At 34.9% G+C, this 22899-nt stretch overlaps 2 protein-coding genes across 4 annotated transcripts; one reads left to right on the plus strand and one right to left on the minus strand.

The window, feature by feature from the left end:
- The first annotated feature begins 2493 nt into the window (after positions 1 to 2493).
- LOC132621919 (protein ANTHESIS POMOTING FACTOR 1-like) lies at positions 2494 to 11993 on the plus strand. Of its 3 annotated transcripts, none has more exons than XM_060336395.1 (12): positions 2494 to 2752; positions 2834 to 2925; positions 5688 to 5788; positions 6382 to 6482; positions 6576 to 6642; positions 6725 to 6824; positions 6907 to 7020; positions 7126 to 7263; positions 7361 to 7445; positions 9118 to 9167; positions 9808 to 10114; positions 11777 to 11993. In XM_060336395.1, the coding sequence occupies exons 1-11, from the start codon at positions 2746 to 2748 to the stop codon at positions 9949 to 9951; spliced, it is 999 nt and encodes a 332-aa protein (XP_060192378.1). In that variant the 5' UTR covers positions 2494 to 2745; the 3' UTR covers positions 9952 to 10114; positions 11777 to 11993. The 3 variants fall into 3 exon arrangements, with proteins under 3 accessions (XP_060192378.1, XP_060192379.1, XP_060192380.1); XM_060336396.1 differs by lacking the exon at positions 11777 to 11993 and adding an exon at positions 10296 to 11715; XM_060336397.1 differs by lacking the exons at positions 2494 to 2752; positions 2834 to 2925 and adding an exon at positions 4988 to 5115.
- A 6140-nt stretch (positions 11994 to 18133) lies between these two features.
- On the minus strand, positions 18134 to 20595 carry LOC132623268 (protein WUSCHEL). Its single transcript, XM_060338002.1, has 3 exons — positions 20046 to 20595; positions 19748 to 19845; positions 18134 to 19193 (listed from the first exon to the last, which is right to left on the minus strand). Exons 1-3 carry the CDS (start codon positions 20494 to 20496, stop codon positions 18843 to 18845), a joined length of 900 nt encoding a protein of 299 aa, XP_060193985.1. The 5' UTR covers positions 20497 to 20595; the 3' UTR covers positions 18134 to 18842.
- Between the last annotated feature and the right edge of the window lie 2304 nt (positions 20596 to 22899).

Raw genomic sequence — 22899 nt, forward strand, 5'->3', positions numbered from 1 at the left:
AATATCATGGCATGTGAAATTATTAGGTTTTCACTCTGCTGGGGTTCGAACCAAAATCTCTGATTTTATACACCCAGCAAATAAGGATACTTTGGCCCGCAAATTTTCATTAAATGAGAAGCAGGGATAAAAATTAAAGTTCACCTATTTGAGGAATAAAAAATTAAGGGATAATTTCAAAGAACTCCCCTCAGGTTTGGCTTCATTTCACTCACCTTCCTTGTGGTTTACGAACGCTTGCCTCCCTTATTTTAATTTTTTTTGTAACAGTTCATTTAACTTATTAATTATTAATGTAAAAAATTATGATCTGACTAAGTTGCCCTTTCTTAATATATCCTTTTATTTAATTTATTTTGTAAAATCTTTTTTAAACAAATTCCATTTCATCTTCCTCTAAAGTAATATTCCATCACCCATTAAACCTTCTGCTAAACTCGTGAAGATAATTAGCCAACTACAAAGACAAAATATTTAAGAAAAAAATTAAACATGATAAGAAGATCGAATTAGTACAAGACATATAACATTCGGAGTTCATTATTTGTCAAGATCTCTGCGATACAGGAAATTAATTTATTTGTCTAATTTTTACTGAAGATGGAGAGTTTAATATCAAATGTTGAATAACTCAAAACCCTTTTCCTATTAGTTGGAATGCAAACAAATTAACATACACTTTGTCCTAATTTAATCATCTTCTTTTCCCATTCAGTGATTAAAGTCTTATTAAACTAACATTTTTATATTTTAAATACAGAAAAGGGCCAAAATTACCCCTGAACTTTGGAAATAGTTTATTCATACCCTTCGTTATACTTTTGGGCTATTAATGCCCTTAGCGTTACAGTTTGGAACAAATATGCCCTTGTGTTTAACAGAGTGCCACGTGTCAAACTCACAGTGGCCAATCCATTAAACCCTTATATTTCATTCGGGTCAATTAAAATGTGGATCCCAAACCCGTAAATAATATATCAAACCAAATAACCCTAAATCAAACTCAACTCTCTCTCTCTCTCTACAAAGAAAACGCCGACACCTCTTTCTACCCAAAATCGCTACCTACCTCTCTATCTACAGTAAAACTAACTTCATCTATGTCGTGATTTCTGTGAGTTGAAGGTACTATTTTCATCATCGTCCCTTTTTTGCTTTTAAGTTCTTTTATTGGTTTTTTATGTGTTATATTTTCATTGAATAATGGGTTCCGATTTCATCATCAAAATATATTCTTTTTTCATCATCAAATATTATTTACTACTGTTGTTATTATACTATTCTACTTTTCTATTTTCAGTTTTTGTTCTTTATCCATGTCCGAAATTAGTGTTATTTGGTACGAAATTAGTGTTATTTGGTACAGAGAACAAAAGAAAATTATAGTTTTTAGTACGGAGATGCATGAACTCTGACGCTTATTTAAAACCAGTGTATTAGGAGTTCCAATCAACTCATGTTGCTACCAGAGCTAATTTAACCAAACTAAAGCAGAAAGGTTTCTTCATGTCTGAAATCTAAAAGAAGATGAAATTTGGTGTCTTGATGTCACAAATTTTTAATTTTGTTTCAAGGTTTGTTGTGGATTGTTAGGTCTGATTTTTTTGCATGTTAGTGTTTTGAAATATGGGGTTTTGCTTTTCAATGAATTGAAGACTTACAATGTCCGAAATTAGTTGCAATTCAACGAAGTACTGTCACTGTGGTGAAATTGCTCGTTGTTTCATTTCGAAAACACCTTTAAATCCTGGTAGGAAATTCTATAAGTGTCCTAAACCTAAGGTAAGTGTTATTGTTGAATTATTTGTGCAGATTTTTAGTTTGTTGTTTCATTCAAGTGTTGATCATTTTTTCGTATTTTTACTGGTTTGGAATCACAGAATTCACGACATAGATGAAGTTAGTTTTACTGTAAAGAGAGAGGTGGGCGGCGATTTTGGGTAGAAAGAGGTGTCGGCGTTTTCTTTGTGTAGAGAGAGAGAGAGTTGGGTTTGATTTAGAGTTATTTGGTTTGATATATTATTTACGGGTTTGGGATCCACATTTTAATTGACCCGAATGAAATATAAGGGTTTAATGGGTTGGCCACTGCGAGTTTGACACGTGGCACTCCGTTAAACACAAGGGCATGTTTGTTCCAAACTGTAACGGTAAGGGCATTAATAGCCCCAAAGTATAACGAAGGGTATGAATGAACTATTTTCCAAAGTTCAGGGATAATTTTGGCCCTTTTCCGTTTTAAATATTATCGTAATTGCTGACACTCTTATGAGCGATTTTACCACGAAGAGTATGAATAATAAGACCATTTTAAACAAAATAAGTTTTATGGAAGATGGAAAAAGAATGATTCTAAAGGAGTTTTTAAAAAGTTTTAAAAATGAATAGTACATTAAAAAGGGCAACCTAATCATATCATAATTTTTTACATTAATAAGTTAAATCAACTGTTACAAAAAAATAAAAATAAGAGAGTCAAGCATAATATCGTAAACCACAAGACACGTGAGTGAAACAAAGCCAAACATCTCTGAAATTATCCCAAAATTTAAAGATCAGTCCAATCTGGGCAATTTTTGGCTTTAATACGGAGTTGGTTCAATAAAATTTGAGATCAAATGGTCCGAACGGCCCAATTCTAACGGGTCGGGAGTTATCCTAGAGAAAAGCCCGACATCTCCCCGGTCGAGTTGTCAATTGTAAACTTCCGTCAATACAAAAAGAATCCACAACTCGGTAGTCACCATGGCAGGTACAGTAGAATTTGTGAAGCAAATTGACTTCTCTTTCAGTTAATTCTGTTGTTTTGTTAACTATGTTAATTAATTCTCAGGTGGACAATCTGAGAGAGAAGACAAGGTCTCACTAGAAACCACTGAAGAAATCCTACAAAGCATGGAAGTCGGCATGACATTTCGCGACTATGTTAGTTTTGCTATTTTGCACAATTCTTTGTTTCACTATTCATACTGATTTTTTAAAAGCTGAAAAAAAATATTGTGTCCCTAACTTTGTATTATTGTTCATACTGGTGCTCGTTGATTACTTTAAAGACGATATGGTTGCATTATTTGTTATGTAACTGCTAAATCCAATAGGACAACCCTAGCCCAATAGCTGCTTCACCTTTAAATTGGGAAAGTCCTCTTATCTAAGCTAAATTTTAGTTTAAAGCAGTTGTGTTATCATCATTTATGATTTTGACTAGTTGCATGAGGCCCGTGCCCAAACTCATGATCCAAAAACAGTAAAATTAATTAAAAAATATAACTTATGTCACATTTGTTTATTGCATAATTAATTTAATTTAGCGTCATGTTAATTATTTATCTTGTTGGTAAGTCTTAATAATTATTAAAGTTTCTTAGTCAAATAATTGAATAATTTTTAAAGAACAAATTATTTATGAGGAGAATTAACAAATACAAAATTTTGGAGGTTTAAAACAAATAAAATTTGTGTGCGCTATGGAGCAAAACGTTTTTCAGAAAATGTTTTTTAATTTTCTCATGTTTGGTTGGTTAAAATTTTTGAAAATCATTTTTCCAGAAAAATAAGTTTCTTAAAAATGAGGAAAATGACTTTTCTTGAAAATAGGAAAATCAAGTTCCAGAAGTGGCATTTTATGTTCATGATATCCTACCCGCCTCCGATACACCTCATCTTCACCCACCCTATAGCCCCCAACCCCACCACCCCAACCAGCCACGGTACTTGTCTAGATTATATACAAATGTTTTCAAGGATAATATTTTTTTGCTTATGTACCGAACACACACAAAATAAATAAATAAAGAAATTCATCTATCTATTTTCCTGTAAAACATTTTAAAAATAAAAAATTTCATATCATACAAGAGTATTTATTTTGAGATGAGAATGTTGAGATGGATGTGTGGCCACACCAGGAGTGACAGGATTAGGAATGAGGATATTCGGGACAAGGTGGGAGTGGCCTCGGTGGAAGACAAGATGCGAGAAGCGAGATTGAGATGGTTTGGGCATGTGAAGAGGAGAGACACGGATGCCCCAGTGCGGAGGTGTGAGAGGTTGGCCATGGATGGTTTCAGACGAGGTAGGGGTAGGCCAAAGAAGTATTGGGGAGAGGTAATTAGACACGACATGGCGCAGTTACAGCTTACCGAGGACATGACCTTAGATAGGAGGGTTTGGAGGACCCATATTAGGGTAGAAGGCTAGTAGATAGTCTCATTACCCTGCCTTATTAATAGTCACATTATCGTAGTATAATTTCTTGTGCTCTAATTTATGCTATTATGCTATTATCTGTTATTTCCTGTGCTTTGATTATTCTATGTTATCTGTGTCGCTTGCGTTACTTCATTTCCATATCGCTTTGAATCTCTTAGCCGTATCTGACCTCTTTTTATGTTTTTATTGAGTCGAGGGTCTCTCGGAAACAGCCATCCTACCTTGGTAGGAGTAAGGTCTGCGTACACTCTACCCTCCCCAGACCCCACGTTGTGGGATTTCACTGGGTTGTTGTTGTTGTTGTTGTTGTATACAAGAGTATTTATTTTCATAGAAGGCACAAGTGGAAACTCGATTGCTATTCAGTTAAAGTACATATGAGATCCACGAGTATTTTGTTTTCATACAAGGCCCAAGTGCAAAGGATGTAGAGAAAAAGAAGCCACGTGGAGCAGCCCTATAGGATTAAGGGGTATTGTGAGGACGACAAAAATTTTACATTCCCCCTTATTACATATCGTAATGAGTACTAATACATAACAGCAGTATACAACAACAACATACCCAATGTAATACCACAAATGGGGTCTGGGGAGGGTAGAGTGTACGCAGACCTTACCCCTACCTTGGGAGGTAGAGAGGCTGTTTCTGATAGACCCTCGGCTCAAGTAAAGCAGAAGCAACATCAGGATAGCAAGAAAGACTAAAGCAGAAGAGCCAACAAGCAGTAGTAGAGACTAAGAACAAGAAATATGTGAAACATAACAGCAGTATACACCTTCTAATTTGAAGTTTTGCATTTGTGGCTGTTAAAGTAGTTCAAGAATTTGGTTGTGAACAACAACCTTCTCTTACTCGCTCCATTTCCTGAAAAAAGAGAATATACATAGGCATGCAATGATTGTAAGGGCCTTTCAATTCTTACATTGAGGGTCGTTTGGTTCATGGACAAGTTATGCAATGATTGTAATATAAGATTGTCGTGTGTGTTCCCATATAAATTGTGTAAATGCTAGCTATACGTAGAATTTATTCCAGAAACTAAATACTGTATTACCAATTTAGAGTTGTATTAGTAATACAAAGTTCTATACTGAAAACCGATCATTGTACTAATAATTTAGAATTGTGCCAGGGATTATTTTTTCTTATATGACAAATAGAATGAGGCCTAACAGAATATTTTAGTCATTTGATCATTTGTTAATTAACGTATATTCTGGTCAATACATTGCATTTAGAGAGGTAGAATAACGGTTTTATGAACTATCAAGAGCTATGGTGTCACCAACTTGCAACTTTTTCTAGTTAGAATCTTATGACGTATTTACAGCTGCCTACAAATTTATTATCTCCTTTTTGTTGGATCCGTGACTGAGAAAATTCTGTTTGTTAAAACAGCTGCTGTTCCTCTTCACTAATGTGTCTAGGTTGTGTAAGCAATTAATAGTGACATAGATTTTGCCTACATGCAGAGTGGTAGAATCAGTTCGATGGATTTCCATAAGACATCAAATTATCTGGTGACGGCCAGTGATGATGAGTCCATACGTCTATATGATGTTGCAAATGCAACGTAAGCATCTTTGCTGGCAGTATATATACTTAAACGTTCATACTTTCTGTATCATTGTTCCTTGGTTCTTTTGGTAGGATGTGCTACAGTTCTTTTAGTCTCTGAATAAGTGATACATTAGAAAAGTTAAAAGTTTTCTCTTTCAAGAGCTCAATTTACAATGTATTTTTATATTCCTTCCCTGCCCAAAAAGAGCAAATTTGAATAAAATGGCGTATTGGTTGTCAAAAAATGTTATGCTGCTGCACCCAGCACCCATTTAAATTCCTTTCACATCTATTAATCATTTCCATTTGGGGATTGAAGTCATCCTCTTTTTACTATTTACAGATATGAGCTAAGATCCTTATTGCCTTCTTATTCATCACGTGTTAGATTGTCCGGGCTCATAAAAATTAACTTATACATTTTATAATTATAAGTTAAATAACCAGGGTGGCTTCTCATAGGAACTTATTGTTATAAAAAAGGGGGACAAAATTCTCTTCTTCTGTCTTCTTTTTTGTTGGATATGTTTTCTTTTTAAAGGTCATCTTGCTGTCTCCTTCTTCCAATGTTGTTGGAGATGCTATGTAATTTATCCGTCACTGCAGATGTTTGAAGACTATTAATAGCAAAAAGTACGGGGTCGATCTGGTTAGCTTCACTTCTCATCCTACGACTGTGATATACTCCTCCAAGAATGGGTGGGATGGTATGCACCTTATTTTAAGATGATAAATTCCTGTGCATAATAGTTGCAAAGCAGAACAAGTGACTTACTAATTTGTCTGATGGACTGTTTCAGAATCTCTGCGACTTCTTTCATTGCATGACAACAAGTACTTGCGGTATTTCAAGGGTCATCGTGACAGGCACAGTTCTAAACAGTATCAACTTTTATCTGACTTTCAATGAATATCATTCCTCAGTATGAAGTCTGTATTTGTCTTGCAGAGTCGTTTCTCTTAGCTTATGCTCTAGAAAAGAGTATTTCATCTCTGGCTCGCTTGATCGAACTGTTCTACTTTGGGATCAAAGAGCTGAGAAATGCCAGGTAAAGACCTTATTGACATTATTTATCCATACCAAATGTTTTCTTCATTTATCTGATTAATGGATAAGTTTACTGTTCTTAGGGCCTTCTTCGAGTGCAAGGAAGACCAGCTACTGCTTATGATGAGCAAGGCCTTGTATTTGCTATTGCCTTTGGAGGATATATAAGGATGTTTGACACACGCTATTATGAGAAGGTTTTGCATTTGATACATGAAAATGAATTACTGGTTTGATATGCGTAATATTTGTCAATTGCATCTTTAGCTTTCATTAATTTGTCGAAAGTTAACTCTTTGAAGGGACCTTTTGAAATTTTCTCTGTTGGTGGACATGTATCTGATGCTAACACCGTTAAGTTCAGTAATGATGGGAGACTTGTGCTTTTGACAACTATGGATGGGCATATTCATGTGCTTGATTCGTTCCGTGGCACACTTGTGAGTTGATTCCATCCTTAAGTTCCAAAAGCATTTGGATTTGTTCAATAGTGTTGTGACTAAATAAGCTGTGCATTTACTCTGATACTTCGTGCAGTTATCAACGTATAATGTACAGCCTGTTCCAAGTAGTTCAACGCTGGAGGCATCTTTTAGTCCAGAAGGAATGTTTGTTATATCAGGTAATAGTTTTGTCATGATACTCATGCTGGGCTCTCGTAATCTAACACTTCTCTGGCTCTTTGAACTTTCCAAATATTTGGTGTATCGGCCATTCTTCTATTAGCGGGAATGCAATTTTGTGTACTACTGTTGGGTCCTGATAATAAGCTTTGCTTCTATAGGGTGACGTTCTGTTTGTAAGTGGTGGGTTCGCATGGCTGGGGTTGCGTAAATGGAGAATATTGCTTGAATTTGGCTGACTGCTTGGTTGATATCTGGAGATCTCCTATAATAAGAGTTAACATTGTGTGTTGCAGACTTAATAAAATAATAAATATAAGTGTCCTCTTTCCAATGGTTTAAGCTTTTAGATGAGGTTGTCCCGTAAGCCAACATGGACAAGAGCAGAAAGAGGTTTTGTGTTCAAGTCTCATTGCCAATCATTAAGAATTTTTTCCTGAATGTTAGACCAAAGAAAAAGAGTGAGTGTTGCATGACTAAAATATATAAATAGAAGTATTCCCTCAACTGTTTTTTTTTTTTTTTGATGAGATGGACGCATAATTCAACATTTTTCATGAAAGATGGATAATTTTAGGAGTGATCTTATTCAACAGAGGGAGCACGTAGCACGCACAGGATATAATAAGAAAAAATCACTTAAAATGGTTGTCATGTTCTCCATAGACCTCAAGTATAGTATATGTAGACCTCAAATGCAGTAGTCCTAAGCGTAACAATGTGATGATTGAAGGTGATAATAGTACATTTGGTAGACCTAAAGTCACATGAAAGGTAATTGTCTCAAAAGACCTAAAATCTCTGAGAACCACTTCAAACTTAGCTAAGAGCAGAATATAACAAAAACAAAGGGTCCATATAGGAGATAAAACTATTGGGAGGGATAAGTGTAGCATGCACCAACAGATTTGTGATTGAGGCTTAGTTGATTGATTGACAAAACTGTGAATGCTTGTTGACTTGCATGTAATGAGTTCTTACCGGCAGAGCATATAATTTGCTTAAAATTTCCTCCTTTTTTCCTGCATTAAATTAAGATCACCTTTATCTTGTATCTTTTGAACTATGTTAGTACATTAGTGAGTCTCTTCACAAGTACATTCACAGAAAGTACCTTTAATCCAAGTGGTGCACTAAAAATAACGAAAATTTTGTGCGCAGTAGTTAGTCTGAGATGATCTTAGGCCTCAACTGGGAAATTAGTTAAATTTTTCTAGAAGAACTTCATTCAACTTAAGAGAGGAAGGAGGAGAAAGAAGGAAGCTTATTCATTTATTGCTTTAGTTAGCAACTAGTCTTTTGGTTGGGTAAGTAGTCTACAGCAAGAATCACTTGATAGATTATAATCTGTGAACTCGTGAAGCTGCTTAATCTGACACCAATGAGTTAGGGCAGAATCCAAACGCAGAAGGGTATATGGATATCAGATTCTTTTGTCCCATAAATGCTTTAGATGAATAAGGTCAGTTTGTCTATAGCCAATTAGACTCATTTTGTTTTTCTTTACTTTATCCTCAGATGCATATCCTAATGAAATGAGGTCATGTTAAGAGTTTTATAATTATAGAGTTGTTTTTTTCAAGCAAATTTATTTGTTTATGCCATTTATCTCCCAAAAGAAAGAGAAGGTAAAATTCGAAATATAACATGTTGCTTTGAATTATTTTGCAGGATCAGGTGACGGTAGTGTCTATGCTTGGAGTGTCCGGAGTGGCAAAGAAGTATGAACATAACCTTGTTCTGCTACTACCAAAAGATTTATATTTGCATGCGATAAGAAGTGTATAGCTAGCTATAATTTAATTATTTCTGAGGGAGACTCACGATCTGTAATCTTAGAGGAGGTTAATGGTGGTATTCTCTTGCAGGAAACTTTAGTTGTAACTAAGAAAAGCAGTTGAGAAGGAAATAGAATGCTTATGGACCAGTTTTTTATTTTTGCTAGTTTTTGGATCAGTCGAGCACTGTCTCCTTTCCTCACCCGCTCACTTCTCTATTGCTTCTCTTGTCTGTTTGTGTTTCCAGCTAACAATTAGTAAGTTCACTTCTCTTGGTATCATGCCACACTCGCGAGAGTGGGATGACCAATATGTTAGAATAAATTTTAAAGTTGAATCACTTGTTAATTATCAGTGATAAATAGCTTGAGAGAGCAAACATGATGTGAAAATAAGTGGATATTCATAGCTAATAGTGAAAGGGTGAATGTATCACTTAAATTTAGAGTTGGAAAAGTTTAAAAAGCTTTCAAGCAGTTGCTTCCATACAGAAGCAGTGAAGCGTCTTAGTTAGAAGAGATCTTTGTATGTTCATTAATTTTGCTTGTATTGACTAATCTAATTCTTCTATTTGCACTCTTAGGTAGCCAGTTGGATGAGTACAGATACTGAACCACCTATGATCAAGTGGGCTCCAGGAAGCTTAATGTTTGTGACCGGCTCTTCTGAGCTTTCATTTTGGATCCCAGACTTGTCAAAACTGGCATCTTTTGTGGGAAGAAACTAGAGGAAGTTCATTCTGTTGTCCATGAGTTGGGAAGTGATAGAACAAGGCCACCAAAACCAGTTGGATTGTGCCTCCTGAGCATTGTCTGCATGATGTTAAGGTTTTGACAGATCATAATGCATGCTCCTCACAGTGCTTTCTGAAGTAGAACACTGACGATCAGGTACTCAAATGTTCTTTATGTGGAGCTCAAAATTTCTTTTCTGTGTAGTTTTCCACAAGTTAGTTGTTGCACGCTGTCAATTGTTTTATGTTGAGACTCTGCCATATAGTGATGCCACTGGTTCTTACTGCTTAAAGACGTTGTCTGATCATCCATTCCTCTATTTTGGTCTTCTTTACAGTGGCGTGGAGTTGACAGGTTTTGCTCTCAGTTGTGTTTATAGCATTAGGTGGTGCTCTGAAAATATATGCGAAATGCTTTGAGCCATAACCATACCCCCAAAATATGAACCAACTTGCTTGACAAGAAATTGTTCAGCGCTATATATTGGCGACAATTATGGATGATACCTCTGCTCTAAGTAGTAGTCATAAGTTCATCATTGTGGTGATCTATTTTTGTCAGGATCCCTCTTTCTATCTCTTTTCTAACCCCGTCATTCTCTGAAACATGCTATTGCAGCCTATACGGATATTTTGATGTCCATAGTTGTTGAATGAAATGGTTGTATAATACAACAACAACAACATCATACCAGTGTGGTCCCACAAGTGGGGTTTGGGAGGGTAGAGTGTATGCAGACCTTACCCGTACCTTGTGTGAGCCTGTGAGGTAGTGAATAAATGGTTGTTAGAACTGGCGAAAGAAAATGAACTCTTTTAAGAACACTTGCCCCAGTTATTAGCCTGACAGGGCAAATGGTAAAGTCTTTAGGTGTTTCAGATAAGTTCTTGAGTTTGAGCGATACTTTAGCCTGATCATGTTTACTTTATCTGGATAAGGGTAGAACCCTTGGCTCATCTAACCAAGCCTATGTCATTGAAATCTGTAGTTTATAAAGCAAATTGGGGAGTCTAGATTCCATAGAAGGTAGGACAGCTTTTGGTAGTTTGTTCTTGAGCACTTAGCTATAATATGTCTATGTACTATTATCCAAGGTTGTAACCTAGTGATCAATGAAGTGGGAGAAGGGTCATAAGTCAGTTTCAAATCGCACCAGCTGCAAAAAACACTAGGTGATTTCCTTACATCTGCCTAAGTCTTGGTTGGCACCGGAGGTGTTAACTGGTGGAATGTCAAGGTAAAGTCTTGGTGGGCACTGCACAGAATTAACCGGTGGAATATCGAGCTACATACAAGCTAAACCGGGCCACAGTCATCCAAAAAGAAATTCTATATGCAATTAGTTCAGGAACTGGCAAGATACTATGTGTTTAGAACATTAACAAGCACTGCAGTAGTTCAAATGTCAGAGAGCTAACGTCTCCATTTTCTTCCTTTCTTTTGCTTACAAGTCCGCTTGTGAATGCTGCATAATATCCTGGTTCTATCATAGTACCATAATGACAATAGTTCGTTGAAAGCTCGACCTTATCTTTCTCTCCCCAAGGCAGGCTCGTGAAAGATAAAGATACCTCTCTTTTTTGCCGAATGATGCAACTTCGAGAATAAAAGGACCCTTATGAATGCAGCATAGTGTAATAAGATACCTCCCTTTTTTGCCGAATGGTGCAACGTAGAGAATAAAAGTCCCCTTATGAATGCTGCATGGTGTAATGGTTCTGTAATAGCATAAATACGAAAATAGCTTGTCGAAAATATATCCTAGTTGATATCATTGACTTCTGCACTGTATTGATGTTCTGTCTAACGTAATTGCAGTGTCGGCTACAAGAAAAATCAGTAGTTGGGAGGTCGAAGGATTGGTCAAGCTGAGAACTATGGTTGTATAGTCCTATTATTTAATGATTTATCATGAAACTTTGTTTGATTGTTTGAAGACCACATAGTGTTTTGTCATGAATGGAGCTTTTAACACTTTTGAGTGCTCTCATATGATTAATGAGATTGCACTTTTGGGTGCTCCGCTTCCTAGTAAGTCTCGATTCATCCTGCTGTGTCTGGATATGCATGCAGCACCTGCAGAAATGTTCTGATGCTGATTTCTTAGGATGAATATTTCTTGTTAGGTCAATTTCTTTGTGTGGAAATTGACCGACCATGTTAGTGAGTTTGAATTATTTCAAGACGGTTATTGATTGGCTTAGAGTTGGTAGCTCCATACTTGATGAAGTATAGCAGAGGTGAAATTGAAACAATAAGTGAACGAAACTGAAATCTGGCCAAATTACAAGTATGTTAGCAAGTGAAAACTGATGCTGGTTCTTGCCTCATCTTACTTGTAAAGGACATTACGTACAAGTGGATTCAACAAGTTCTAAAGATCATACTGGATCCACAACTAAATCTCCAAGTATCCATGAACTAGAAATAGAAGCATTGTCCATTATTTTCTCCAAACACATGCTCAGTAGAAGTTCAAGAGGACAGCGCTCCAAAGGGAATGAGGGTCATCAAAACCAGTAAAGCATGAGAAACTTGTCAAACCATATATGGGAAAGCATCCCACCAAAATCTTTGTGATTGGGACTGGCTTCATAATTATTGAGTGAGAAAAAAAGCTTTTGAAGGCAGTGGGGGCCAAGGGAGATGGAAGAAAATTCACTACAATGTGAATGAAGTGTTATGTGTGCCCATCACCATAACTGGCCTGGACCATCGACGTCAGTGGCCCACATGTCAGTTAGATAGCTTTGTCTGTTTTTCTTTCTGAGTCTGGTGACTTGCTTCTTCATGACTCCCTGTCATAATTATCTCCATTTTTCGGGTCGGAAGCTTGCGTGGGATTGAGTTTATGGGTAATTTCATCTAATTGCTAAAATAAAAAAATAAAATAAAAGATAAATAAAACAAGGTTAGAGTAATAGAGTAGATAGAAAAATAGCGTGGGAGGATATTTTTCTTTTATTGCAACTGGAAGGAAATATATAAGTAATAATTGGTAAAAGACGGATTCAAGATATATGAAGTTAGTGGAAAATGATTTTTTTTTTCTTCACACGTATGGTCTGAGAACTTGATGGGTTCTTCCGAATGGCGGAGGCCACTAAACAGCTAGGATCCAAAATTCAGTTTCTTGTTGAGAGATCGCAATTATTTATCTATTCTTTTAACAGATCAAACTTTAGACATTGCCTTTGCATTTTTAAGTGGTAACTTTATTGCCTGATCCTATTTACCTCTGAAAGGAAAACTTCACTGTTAGAAGGGATATATCAAATTATAGATATTGTATAAGATCAGTTTCTAGGGGAATAAAGGACTTTGCCTTTACATACGTAATGTAGAGCAGAACACTTGCATTATCCGATCACACGTTATCGGTTCAGTTGTCAAGGGGATATATAATTCAGATTACCCTTTATTGTATGGTACTGCAACATTTCGAATTTCAGTAGTCACACTCCAATTGAATTTTCTTTTTCCCATAAACTATTTCCTATAGAAAATAAAGGGAAGAATAGCTGTGGAGGCTGCTGGCATTGGAAAACACAGAGCTATTAGAGAGTGAAAAGGAGCATGTGTGTATGAAGAGACATGCAAAGAATTTTCTGATGATATTTACGATGAAAAAAATATACTACTAGGGGGTTCAAACCTCAAAAAATATACTACTAGTCACTCTATATTTTTCTTTCTGCTCCAAAATAACGGCCGCATTCTATTGGGGGCAGGACCGAGGAGTCACTCAAAATCACAAATTTTCTAAAAGCTCATCATTTTGCCATTGCAGTTCACGATAAAAAAGAGCAGTCTTATTAAATCATGATCATTGGAAAATCTTTTATAAAGTGTACTATTTGGATTGGATGAGATTGGATATCAAGGAGCCAGCCCTGACTAATTCACTCACTGTCACTGACGACCTTTTTACTCTATAGCCTCATTAGCACTTAGGATTTCACAGCTAGGCACCGCCCCAGGGTGGGGGACCCCATTGGTATGTCTGTCGCCTGTAAAAAAAATCCTTGGAGATCACTGCTTCCACGCGCCCGCCCTTGTCTGTGGTCGAACCAAAAAATAAATAATAAAATTCTCTTGCTTTTTGGCACAAAATCAATGAATAATAATATAAAAGTTATTATGTGATAAATTATAATCATGTAATGTTAATGGTATAAGTAGTTACTCTGTTTGAACTGCTTAATATAAGAACATAGTTCCTTCGTTCCATAATAAGTGTCATCTTAACTAAAAACACGCATATTAAAAAAAATCAATAATGCAATGTGAAATTTACTAAATTACCTCTATATAATAAAAATAAATTACTTTTTTCTCTTAATTAGAGCATGCACAAGTAGTGATCCTTTTGACATTGGGAATCCAACAATATCAAGTTACTATATAGCTTTTCCAATCATCATTTAGATGTTACTTTAACTTATCAGTTTCTGTTTAAAAGTAGAGTTGAAAAAAACTAATCAATTTATGTCTTGATTTCCTAAGATGACACTTACTATGAGACAAATTTATTTGGCTAAAGCGACATTTATTATGGGACGGAGGGAGTATTTGTTTTTAGATACTCTTATCCATATTCTATTTAGCATATTTAATGCGTATTGTTATGAATAAGATAAACGGCCTGGTCATGGGTCCTCCTTATGATGCTACGGACGGTTGTCCGAAGTGCAGGGTAAACTCGAACTCGAATAGGATAGGATTGTGCGCGCCGGGTCCTTCGGGTCTCATATTTTGGCCGAGTTTACCGTACTATCTCCTCGTCATTTGGGTATGAGCTTCTGGGCCTAAATCGATCCCAAATGAAAGAGGTGATGGCATCGTATATAAGATGATAAGTTCAAGTTTTGATGCAACAGCATATCTGTGATGCTCTTAGATGTTCAGGGTTGTACACCCGCTACACCGACTGTTTAACTATTCCGATAGGCTCAGATAATCTTTGAGATTTCATCACGATAGCGGTAGGTCATTGTAATTATTGGTCTTTAACGAGGAACTCCTAATAAGCATGAGTCATCAGCTCGTGTTGGTTACATCTTGCCCTTTGTCCACACTATCCACTCCTACCAATTGATGGCTCGTGAACTGTTCGGATACGACGACATGCACGATTCGCTGTCTGCAATGTCATGACAAATCCACTGTACCTTATTTTAGAGGAAGGAGATTCGTAACTAGGTTTCCATGGGTGAACATGCGAAAGAATCATTGTTGAAACCTACAAATCAAAACGCAAACTTGTTTAACCAGTGGGGAGGGGCGCAGTTGGGTGCTTCGTCCCCCTCTATACATCTTCATCCTATTCCTGGCACGTGTTCACGTGAATGCTGGGTGACCGTAGCACGAAAAACAACAAGAAATACTAAATTGATAGCTAGCCTCTCGCGCCTTATTCACGCAGTGTGTATGGGAGGTCGTGTGCTTCTTTTTTGTTCTCAGTATTAAATTTCAGAGAACTATATGTTAATTGTCATGCAGCTTTTATATAATAACAACCAAATGCTGTACAAGTATAATATATCACAATTATATACGGAGAAATAATTTTGTTGTATTTCAAACCAAATGTTGTATAGGTATAATATTCACAATTATATACGGAGAAATAATTTTCTTGTACTTCAAACCAAATGATCCCTTATAGTACTCCTTATTACATCTTGTAACGCAATTCTTTAAATTAAGGACAAGATAATATGAAGTTTTAAATATAGAAAATGTGTTTTATCTTTATAGAATGTAAAATATGTCATATAAAATGAAACCAAATGAAATGATAAAGTAGTACGATTTGTTCGATTAGTAAACATCATGGCATCATTGGCATGTTGCAAAATCTTCTAGGAAAGGGAAAGGCAAGGCAACTATTGGTAACCTAAAGTTTGGAAACGTCATTTCAAAGTCTCGTGAACGTCCATTTTAAACACAATCCTAATTCTTTTCTAACGTGGTTTGTGCTTGTTTACCTCTTTATTTTTCTTTCTTAGTATAATATTTTTCCCTATGGATTTAAGTTATACACATTGGCAGTGTAAAGATTTTTTATATTAATAGTGAATTTTAATTTGTTGTATAGCAAGTTATGTACCATTTTTACCAGGTACTAATTAATAAACAACAAAGAATCTAATTGTAATTACCGAATCAATATAAATACATTTTTTTTTTATCGTCAATGCGTACTTAAACTCTTTTTCCATTAGTTAAAAGGGGAAGGAGAATTCACTTTTAAGTAAAATGGTCAATGGTCATCCAGCCAAGGCCAACATCAAAACCCTACTATAGATTATTGACTACTACTATAACAATAAAAATACCAAAAGTTATTTCAGAAAAGAATACCACAATCTGGTATTCCATATGAGAGAGATGTAAAACAGACATATTCAAGGCACGCATAAGATGATTACTTCAATGATATTGACACTTTGTTGACCAAATTCTAAGAGCAACAAATATGTAGACTTAATAAGACAATTCTATAAGTTATGCTCCGTATGGTATATGTGATAACCAATAGTTGCACATATATTGCTTCTTCTGATATTGAGTGATTTAATTATCCGCTATCATAAAAAATTCTTCTCCGAGATTTTCTTCAAGTTAGATTCATTCTGTCCTATTCTCCTCTTCCTCCTTAAAATTATGGATGACCAAATCCAATTTGGTGCAATCAGCTACTTGATACTTACTGTTGAGAGTACCAGTAATTAGGGTAATTGTTAAGTACCTAGGGATTAGAATAGTATATATTAACATTTCCCTCCACGGACTACCAAAATTAACAAGAAAAAGCTGATACAAGTGACAAGAAATTGAGGAGAATTAAGAAACAAAATCAACAATGCTGCAAAGATTAATGGCAAAAGGTATTCAGCCGTTCAGCAATAATTTATTACTATTATTTTTTAAACACAACCCAGTGTTCGTGGCCTGGCTCGAGCGTGTATGAGTTTAACTTTTATATCCGGATAATATAAAGATTTTTTACGTTTTGTATAGATCATTTGTGTATCGAAATTTTACTATTATTTGTTAGAGTGAATCCCACTTTATCCCCCTAACATTTAAGGGTTGGGAAAAGATACCCCCCTCACATATTGAATGAGAACGATAACTTCCCTATCCAATATTTTCAAGTGAGAATCTTTTGTTTTTAATAAAGATCTTTTTTTCTCTTTCTTTCAAGAATTAAATACAATATATAACTCTTGTTATTGTCCCATTCACCTAGTCTTTTGAAAATAATGTATAACAACTACTTGAAAAATTCTATTAATAAATTTCAAGCTATATTTCGTTCATTATTATTATTATTATTGGTTTGGGGGACTAGAGGGCCAAGATCTTAATTATTCAACAATCTAAATACAACCTAGTATTAGTACCCGCGCGAGCGGATGATATTAAAAGACATTAATCTATGTTACATTGTGATGTCGCTTGTTTGAGTGCATTGTATCATAACAAAATGTCAAGTATCATCTAATTTTCAATATAATATACTCAAATTAACGATATTTCTGTGAAATTAAAGGAAACAAATTAAATGTTTTTAAATATTATTTGATTTAAGCTTTAGATTTAATTCATAGTGATCGCGCGCACACACTTCTCTAACCCTTTTCTCATTCTGTTATTCTTACTATGATATTTTAATTATTTTCTTTTTCATTTAGTATCTTACGTTTAATCAAAATAATATCATATATGATTTTAGTCGTGATTTTGAATTCGTCCAAAATATAAAAAGAAACTTTCTCTTGTTACCTGTCGTAAGATATATTGATAAATTTAATAATTACTACTTAGCACTATTTTACATAAGCAATTGAATTATCTTCTCTTTGGTTTCTAGTCCACCAAATTTTGTATTTTAATTTTAATTGTTAATATATATATAGAGGAAAGATTCAAAACTTGGACATATAGAGAAAAATATAGGTAAGATTTAACAAAGATTAAATCTCGTTTCAATGGCTAGTTTAGTGACTTTTTATTATTTTTTTGAAATTAATTATTTATTCTCACCGGAAAATATTGGATGGGGGGGAGGGGTTATCGTTCCTATTCAATATGTGAGGGGAGTATCGTTTCCCAACCCTTAAATGTTAGAGGGATAAAGTGGAATTCACTCTGTTTGTTATAACATGTAACATGTCTTGTTTCCAAGATTATAAATCTCACATTTGAAGAATATTTACTGTAGGCTATAAATATTCTCTGGATGACCTGATAGTGTAATTTGCTTTAGACCAACCATGTAGATAATTTAAACTCAACTGCTGTTTTAATTTAAGATGCTATGATAGGTTATTTACTTTATTTCCTAAGTTCACATTAAGCTTAACATAAACAATTACCTGATGTTATAAGTTACTACTTTTATTTGATGGTGCAAAAAAAAAAAAAAAAAATTACATTGTGATCGAGTGCACAAAAATTAAATTCTTCTATTACCTGATCATCTTGAATTCACAGTCTCAATTAATGTTTAGGCTTAGAATATGAGGGTACCATAAAGGCTAGAAACCCATGGCATGTTGGTCCTATATTGCCGTAGGTGTAGGTACAAACAGTACAGTATTTCCTTCGTACTGTCTGCAAGTACTAACTCAAAACTAAAATTCCTCCATCCATAGTAACAGCAAAAACTCATAAAATTGCAAGTTGGTGCCGAGAACTTGGAATCACATAATAAACTTTCCGTACTTTAATTAACAACATTAGTACAAAGTAAGTACCAACTAAGATTAATACTATTAATTAACATTACCATATGGTCCATAGCTAGGCACACCAAATTAGTACTAGTACTAACATAAGACTAAATTAAAGAAACCAAATACTGATCCTAAATTTAGGGGAAATTAGGAGATGTGCCAATGAAAGAGTTGAGACTAAGTTCAAGAGCAGCCAAGTTATTGTGATGATCATCTGAAGTACGGTGGTAGCATTCTGTGTAGCTGCTACAGAAACTAGAGATCATGTTCTCTTCATGCATGGGAAATAGTGGCAGTGTTTCTAAAGCAGAGGCTCTTTGGTAATTTTCTTCTTCTTGCTTCAGTTGTTCCTCATCATCTGGGGTTTCTTCATAATGTTTCTTTTCAAGAAAAGGGTAAGCTGCTGGACAAGATGTCATGTACGGATCAACCCCAACCCATGTAAAATTTTGATGACTCATTGATCCGTCTGGTGATATTGAACAGTCCTGTTTGAACCATGAAGAACAATTAGACATTTTGAATTCTAGTCCAAGATCTTGTTTTTACTAATTTAAAAGTTACTAATTTAATACTCAAGGATGTAGAATAGGATTTTTTTTTTTTTTTTGCATATGATAAGCTCAGAATTGTGGAAAATCCGAAAAAATTGTTCCTTTTAGTTTTTTTTGTGTCCAAAAGAAAGTATTACTCCAAACTTGAAATATGTTTTTCATTTGTGTTATTAGAGTTGGTTTAAGGTGAAAAGAGGAAGTAGAGAAAAGGGTATTTAATTTTTTTATAGAGGATTAACCGACAAGTCTGGGAAAAATGTTGTCTTGATTATGGGGCTAGCTATGTCCTTAAATTTTTTTCTCCATTTCATGTGTACAAGAACGAAACATGGTGAAAAAAAGAGTAAATATAAACAACAAAGAATATTTACCCCAAGATTGGTGGATTGTCATCATAGCTTGAAACTAGTTTAAAGGGGTTTCTTTTGGGGTGGGGGTGGGGTGTTAATTATTTTCCTGTTTAAGTTATTGACAAGCACCAAACTTACCCTAAAGCTCTTCTCCATAGCCAAAGTTCCATAACCATAGTTGCCATTCTGCCCAACTGCTAGTACACCATGAGAAGAAGCTGATGGACAGTGAACACCTGCTTATGAAACATGCCCTTAGAATCATCCACACTATTACAAAGACTTTAACTTATATATATGTCTTTTAACATCTTATACCAAGTAGTATGTTTTATTTTCCAATACACAAGAGAGTGAATCTTCATCATAATGCTAAAAGTAAGAATCTTTTTTTTTTGGGTTTTGACAATATGTTGATGACCAATAAATTAAGTACCTGGATGAGTAGTGTTGTTGTTATACTTGTGGTCATCAGCAGTAGATCTCCAAACAGGTCTCATTTGCATGGGGATATTATTATTATTATTATTATTATTATTATTGATATCAGTGGCAGAGGCAGCAGCAATGAGCCTCTTCTTTTGCCTTTCACGAGCTTTATGGTTCTGAAACCAATAAAACACATTCTTGCCTTCAATCTTTCCGTACTGTCTCAACTTAGCAGAGATCCTCTGAATCTGCTCAGCAGTTGGTGACCTAACTCCATTGTTGTAGTAAAGATCCTTCAATATTCTTATCTGGTCACTTGTTGGTGTCCACCTAGTACTGCTTTGCCTGCACATGAAACTGCTGCTGCTGTTGTTGTTATTTTTGCTGCCACCATCTTCTATGTTGTTGTTTGTCATATGTTGTTGGTGAAGATAGTTTTGTTGTTGTTGGTGTTCCATGATAGGTAGAGCTACTACTAGTACAAAAACAAGAAGAAAACAAAGGGATGTAGACAAAAGAAACAGATAAAAAGTGAAGAATGTGGCTATTAGGCTAGGTAGGTGAAGAATGAAGACTGAAGAGTGAGTTACATGGAGAGAATAAGAGAATTATAAAGAGAGTTTTTTGGAAGTGTTGTGGGGAGGAGGGGGGTGGGTGGAGAGGGGGTGGGGGGTGGGATGGGGCACATGGAGGGTGATAAGGAGAGGAAATCAGAGGGATATCTGGGGGAGAAGGACTGAAATTGACAGAGCAAAGGGTAAGAAGGAAAAAAAAAGTATGGGACAAAAAAGGGACTAGAAAAAGGTAGGATTCAGAGGAGTTTGCTTGGATGAAAAGGCAATGACAATAAGTTATGATGATTATTAAGTTGGAAAGAAAAAAGTGTGCTTTATGAGAAGACAGAAGAGAAAGTATTAGAGCTTCTTCTCAATGAATGAATGAATGTATAATATGTTGTTGTGATTTTAGACTTCATTTGGGGGAATTCTTCTTTATGTGGAGATATATGATCTCTTTGTCTCTGGTTAAATTATGCCAGAAATTTAGGATATTTTTTGTACTCTAGCTAGTACTTACAAAAAGGTTAGTAGGGCAAAGTTGTAAATTTGCATATGCAGATTGCTAGCAATTAAAAGCATGAGGAGGACTACAAATATTCCCATTTATAAATACAGAGCGAAGATTCAAAATTTTACTAATTTGCAAATGATGTGTGCTCATTTGCATATAAATGCAGCTGCTATTGAGAGGAGGCTATTATTAAAGCCACATTCTCAGAAGTAGCATTAATGTCAGAGTTTTCTGCTAGTTGAAGCACTTGCAAACATCCAACTGATCATTCGTGAACTTCTTCAGCAATAGGAATATATATTATCTTCCCCATTTTTAAGTTTTTGCCTTCTTTTCTTCTCTATTTTGATATAATACAATGCATCTTCATTTTTTTTTTTTTTAAAAAAAAACTTCCCCATCCTTCATTACCCGTCGGTACGTACTGCCCCAAAAGAAATCCTATACAAGAGCTACTAAAATGTACAATGCGTAGTAAAAAAATTTGCTCTAAAAAAAGTGTGGCCTTTCAGTAAATGAAATGGATGAAAATAACTGGAGACTAGAGTTCATATTTACTAGAGACAAAATACTAGGGGAGTAATATATTTATATCTGCTTAAACTTTGATAAATAGAATTATACAATATATGTACGGTGAAAGATAACACGTATTCTGTGAAATAATCGGGATGCGGGTAAACTAACCCAATCACCATTGTTATACCCAAAAAAAATAAATGTAAATCGATTTTATAAGTATCATCATATTCTTAATTATGAGTCTTACCACATTTTCAAACCGAGCTTTGTCTCTCTAATTAATTTGGATAGGACCATGCAAGTATATTCATATTGACGTGCATCATTACATTTTTTTAACACTGAATATATATCATCATTCGTCGCCTAATATATTCAATTGGGATAATAAATAGGTTACGAAAAGTATACACACGAAAATACCAGCCACAGTATGTATTGATGAACTTTTTAGGGAAAGAACAAGTACAAAGGTAGTAGTGAAGAGAGAGAGAGAGAAGGTGAAAGGGGTGGAAAGAGAATGGAATTAGAAGTGATGACAGAAAGAAAGACCGGACATTGAAAGCCATGGCATATATCACATCTACATAATTCATAATCTGCAGCTATGGAACAGTAGAGCACGCTACCCAATATTAATTGCCAAAACATTTAGGGGTCGTTTGGTAGCTGGTTAGGATTATTCATATATTAGTAATGCAGGTATTAGTTATACAGGCATTAGTAATGCAGATATTAGTTATGAAGGTATTAGTAATTCAGGTATTAATTATGCATAAATTATTTCTTTGGATGTTGGTTTTTTTTTTTTTTGGTTTGTTATATTAAAAGTTAATAAATATTATATGCTTCTTAAAATTAAAATTAAAATATTATTTATTTTAAAAAATATTAAAATATTATAGTAAACATTATATAAAAATATGGTTTAGAAAAGGAAAGTATTTAAGTAGGATATGATAAGGTTAATATTGTCTTTTCAACTTCTTATCCATGTATTAGTTATTCCTTCCTCTACCCCGCATAAAATAATATATAGATTCCCTCATAACTTATACATGTATTAGTTATGCGGGTTTCTAAATTGCAAACCAAATGTCGTACTAATTTTATACATGAATAACTTACTTCCTAAGTAGCTATCAAACGTGATATAAGCATGCATAAATTAATACATGAATAAGGTGTCTCCTTACTAGCTACCAAACATTGTGTAACACCTCGTACCTCCTAACTAAGTTAGAACCAAGACGGAAATGTTGGGATTA

Source organism: Lycium barbarum, chromosome 12 (genome assembly GCF_019175385.1).
Source record: "Lycium barbarum isolate Lr01 chromosome 12, ASM1917538v2, whole genome shotgun sequence".
NCBI lineage: Eukaryota > Viridiplantae > Streptophyta > Magnoliopsida > Solanales > Solanaceae > Lycium > Lycium barbarum.

What these genes read in the sequence shown, in the direction of transcription:
- LOC132623268 (XM_060338002.1), bottom strand. Translation starts at nt 20,496, where the DNA reads ATGGAACACCAACAACAACAAAACTATCTTCACCAACAACATATGACA. An exon ending in CAACAACACTACTCATCCAG is followed by an intron (nt 19,846 to 20,045) that starts GTACTTAATTTA and finishes TTTCATAAGCAG; the next exon opens with GTGTTCACTGTCCATCAGCT. An exon ending in CTATGGAGAAGAGCTTTAGG is followed by an intron (nt 19,194 to 19,747) that starts GTAAGTTTGGTG and finishes TGGTTCAAACAG; the next exon opens with GACTGTTCAATATCACCAGA.
- LOC132621919 (XM_060336395.1), top strand. An exon ending in ACACACGCTATTATGAGAAG is followed by an intron (nt 7,021 to 7,125) that starts GTTTTGCATTTG and finishes AACTCTTTGAAG; the next exon opens with GGACCTTTTGAAATTTTCTC. An exon ending in AGGAATGTTTGTTATATCAG is followed by an intron (nt 7,446 to 9,117) that starts GTAATAGTTTTG and finishes ATTATTTTGCAG; the next exon opens with GATCAGGTGACGGTAGTGTC.